The sequence below is a fragment of the Asparagus officinalis genome, chromosome 5 (genome assembly GCF_001876935.1).
Source record: "Asparagus officinalis chromosome 5, Aspof.V1, whole genome shotgun sequence".
Classification (NCBI taxonomy): Eukaryota; Viridiplantae; Streptophyta; class Magnoliopsida; order Asparagales; family Asparagaceae; genus Asparagus; species Asparagus officinalis.
In genome coordinates, this window is record NC_033798.1 from 68,783,246 (window position 1) to 68,787,222 (window position 3,977).

Sequence of the window (3,977 nt, forward strand, 5' to 3'; positions counted from 1 at the left end):
ACACAAACAACCCTTTAAAATCATAGTTATGAGCTGAAACAGACACAACCCATGTCTCACGATTTAAAAAAAATGGAAATACAGGGGAGGGATACAAGAAGTTCCTGACAAGTGTTTTAAATTAGAACAACACAAACAACCCTTTAAAATCATAGTTATGAGCTGAAACAGACACAACCCATGTCTCACGATTTAAAAAAAATGGAAATACAGGGGAGGGATACAAGAAGTTCCTGACAAGTGTTTTAAATTAGAACAACACAAACAACCCTTTAAAATCATAGTTATGAGCTGAAACAGACACAACCCATGTCTCACGATTTAAAAAAAATGGAAATACAGGGGAGGGATACAAGAAGTTCCTGACAAGTGTTTTAAATTAGAACATATAATTGAGTACATGTTTAAATATATGTATACATATTTCCTAGGAGCGCCCATGTAGTTTCGGTACGCGTACATGTTGGGTCTGGGCATGGTTTCATAATAGAAGTACCTGGGTAGCTTAGGCATATATGAAATGGAGGGCAAATTGATTTTGAATCTCACACATTTCAACTCTACCTTGAGTCAAATTTTTTTGAGAAGCGAATTGATTTGTTCCGCTTCTTCAACGTATAACCCCAACTCAATTGAATTTACCTCAACAGACACATGGAACACATGAATACTTTTTGGTGCTCAGGCAAATAACACCAATGTCGGGTGATGCATAAGACAATGATTGGAGAGGAACGCGAGAGAAACTCTAGCGCTTGTCATCTGGATTCTCACCCTCTTTAGTATTTACATAGGGTAACAGGGTTAGATATGTAATAAAAATTTGGGATAAATATAGTTCATAATAAATTAAATTTATTGGACAATGTAACATATAAAGGACTAGTTAATAGACAAACGAATCGAATATACATTTGGCTAAATTTTGTTCGTTCATGAACTGAAATACTAAAATTATTCATTTATTGCTAAATGAACGACTAACCAAATATAACCGAATACTTATACAAATTATTTGTTAATTATTCGGTCTTTTCCCCACCCCTACCATCTAGATCTGATCATATTTAACCACTTAATCATATATGTTACAAGTAGGCTTAGGTATCATGTGTAAAAGGGTGATTGGTCGAGGATCTGAATGTATTTAGCTAAAACCATAGTTGTTGCTATTCTAGCTGGGCAGATATTATCTTGTACCATCACTTGGCTATTAGATTGATTGCTAAGTGCTTGACTATGACAGGAACAGTAATAGTTAGGGTTTGTGGAATGTGACGGAATTATGGATTTCCCTTAATGCCCCCACCTTTACTCCAAAAGAATTAAAGATGAAAAATGATCCTAAGTTCTGTTGCTGGCTGTACAACTAAAAACAGTATTACAGTTCATTCCGTTAAGCTCTCAGAACAAACAAAATTCTTCAAAAACTGAATAGCTTACTGTGAGTATGCACTGTGAACATTTATATCAATATACTGTTTAAAGCAGTTATTATGGTAAGCAGATTATTGATTACGACCTTGAGTAACATTTATCTCAGTGTACTGTTGAGCATATGGTTTACTACTTCGTTATATACATACATTTGCATTACATCTAACCAACCTTGGAGTTGATAATGTTCCTTTCAGATAATGAAGGACATTGAGCAAGATTTATCTGGGTTCAAATGTGGTCTAGCTCATTTTTTTTGTGAGTGATTTGCTTATTCATGCTCACTTTTTTTTTGTTGCTATTCTATGTTGTATTTCTAAAATGGATCTTATGTTTCAGTGCAGCACACAAGTGCTTCTCTTACCATAAATGAGAATTACGATTCAGATGTTCAACATGACACCGAAACCTTTCTTAATAGGATAGTGCCAGAGGTGATAAAAAATTCTTTGATGCATCTGACAAGACGAAAACTTACAGAATGGATTAGTGTGTGACATACTTATCCTTCGTATATGTTCTTTTCAGGGGCGATCTGCACCGTGGAAGCACACAATTGAAGGTTTGTAGTTTTTAAATTGCCTCGTGCATGTTATCGCGATCACAGTGATTTTAATTTCTGCTATTTCTGAATTGTAGAATATTACTATTTTGCAATTTTATGTAATATTACTTAATTTCTGCTATTGCTTAAGTTCTGCTTTACACAATTTCAAAATTTGAAAGAAGTCTGAAGTGTAAGCGTTCCATTAATAGGAACAACCTTTATATACTTGGATGCATAAAAAATCTTACCGTCTTGATGTCCAATATGATATAAACAGGTGGACAATTTTTATAACATTTTCGTTTCAGTCATGATTCGTTTGTCGGTTCCAGAGATTGTGAAAATGGTTGGCTGAAGGATCCTGCTGGCTCCCTCTCTCTTGTAGTTTAAATTGAAGAAGGCTTCAGTTAGTTGGAAGATAGATAGATGCATAACCTTGTTGATATTTCCTACTGCTGCTAAGGAAATCTTTGGTTGCTTTTCCTGCAGGTCATGATGATATGCCAGCCCATATTAAATCATCGATGTTTGGTTGTTCTCTCACGTATGTATTTTACTGTACTTCCCCCACTGTAAATGACATCCTTATCCAAAAATAAGATGCCTCCTAACCGCATCTATTATGCTATCCAGGATTCCTATTACTGATGGCCGACTCAATATGGGAACTTGGCAGGTGTGCAATTAATTCATTTTTTCTTATATGTTCACCTCTATTGCATATATAAAGATGACTTGGAAGGAGAGTAGTCAGAATTCATAATTTAGCTTCCAATCAAAAGAGAATCTTCTATACATTTGTTTGGTCCATCTTGAAATTTCTTTTTCCAACTCAGAAACAGCGTAAACCTCATAGCATATTATTCTGTTTTGTGTGGCTACATCTTCGTTTCATGTTTTAATAGATAAATATCCTTCTGTAGCATTTGTCATTGATCTATATTCGCTTTACATCCGTTGTCAGGGAATATGGCTTTGCGAACATCGGGATCATGCAACTCCCCGCAGAGTTGTGATCACTCTTAATGGGATGTAAAATGTAAGGTGTTTACAAAAAACGTAAAATAAACGCTAGCTCTGTACGTCTTATGATAATGCCATGTTGGATATACATCGTGTTCTATTATATAAGGTTTCCATAACTAGAAATATTTAACGATTCACGTCATTCTTTGTCGTCTATCATTTCACGTAGCTATTATCTTTGTGATTTTGTGGAAGTAAATTATTAGTTCTTCTGCATCTTAAGTTACTTTTGCTTTGGTTAGTTTAGGAGTTTAAAGATAACAGAGAGAGTAATGTTTCTTTAAAGAATCAGCTTGATTAAGACATATTTAGGGACTTGTAAATTTAGTTAGTTTGAAAACAACAGCAGAAGTAATGTTCTTTAAAGTATCAGCTTCATGATTAAGACAGATTAAAGGTCATGTAAATTTAGTTAAACTACCCAGAGGAAAAAATTATTGTTGATCTGAAACACGTTTCTATAGTGAGCTCTGATCTAATCTTGCTGTGTTTTGTATTGCCTCAGAAAGTGGTCTATTTCTTTCAAAGTGGTTTACCTTCCATTGAGAGGTGCAAAAAGATGTAGAAAGTATAAAGAAATTTCTTCATTAATTGGAACTATACCAGCTTTACGCCCAAAGAATCAAGGTGAAGACCCTATGACCTCAATGGAAATCATTTATGGTATTCGTTCCTGCAAGCCATATGCTATGTACTTTAAACTAATCTATATTTGTGATTTGGAAGTCACTAATTTGATAAGAGAACTTTAAAATTTTAAAGTCTATTAATTAGTTTAGTGAGCGTTTGACAACCGTGACGTTTTTGTCGTTTCTGTTTTTGTTTTCAACAAAAGCAATAAAACGCGTTTGACAACCGGGACGTTTTTTAGACTTGACCCTTTACAAAATCCAAAAAATAAACACTTTTATCAAAACACCAAAAATGTGTTTTGAGATTCTGTTTTTTCATATAAGTCGCCGTCCGT

General features: G+C 34.3%; 1 protein-coding gene across 1 annotated transcript in view; it reads left to right on the forward strand.

Moving 5' to 3' along the window:
* The window catches only part of LOC109843742 (UPF0047 protein YjbQ), a 19,003-nt gene extending 15,839 nt beyond the window's left edge, over positions 1–3,164 (forward strand). Inside the window, exons 2-7 of the mRNA XM_020412700.1 lie at positions 1,635–1,695; positions 1,777–1,871; positions 1,966–1,999; positions 2,474–2,528; positions 2,618–2,660; positions 2,949–3,164. Of these exons, the coding sequence (XP_020268289.1) occupies positions 1,635–1,695; positions 1,777–1,871; positions 1,966–1,999; positions 2,474–2,528; positions 2,618–2,660; positions 2,949–3,020 (360 nt within the window). The 3' untranslated portion in view covers positions 3,021–3,164. The remainder of the gene's footprint in view (positions 1–1,634; positions 1,696–1,776; positions 1,872–1,965; positions 2,000–2,473; positions 2,529–2,617; positions 2,661–2,948) is intronic.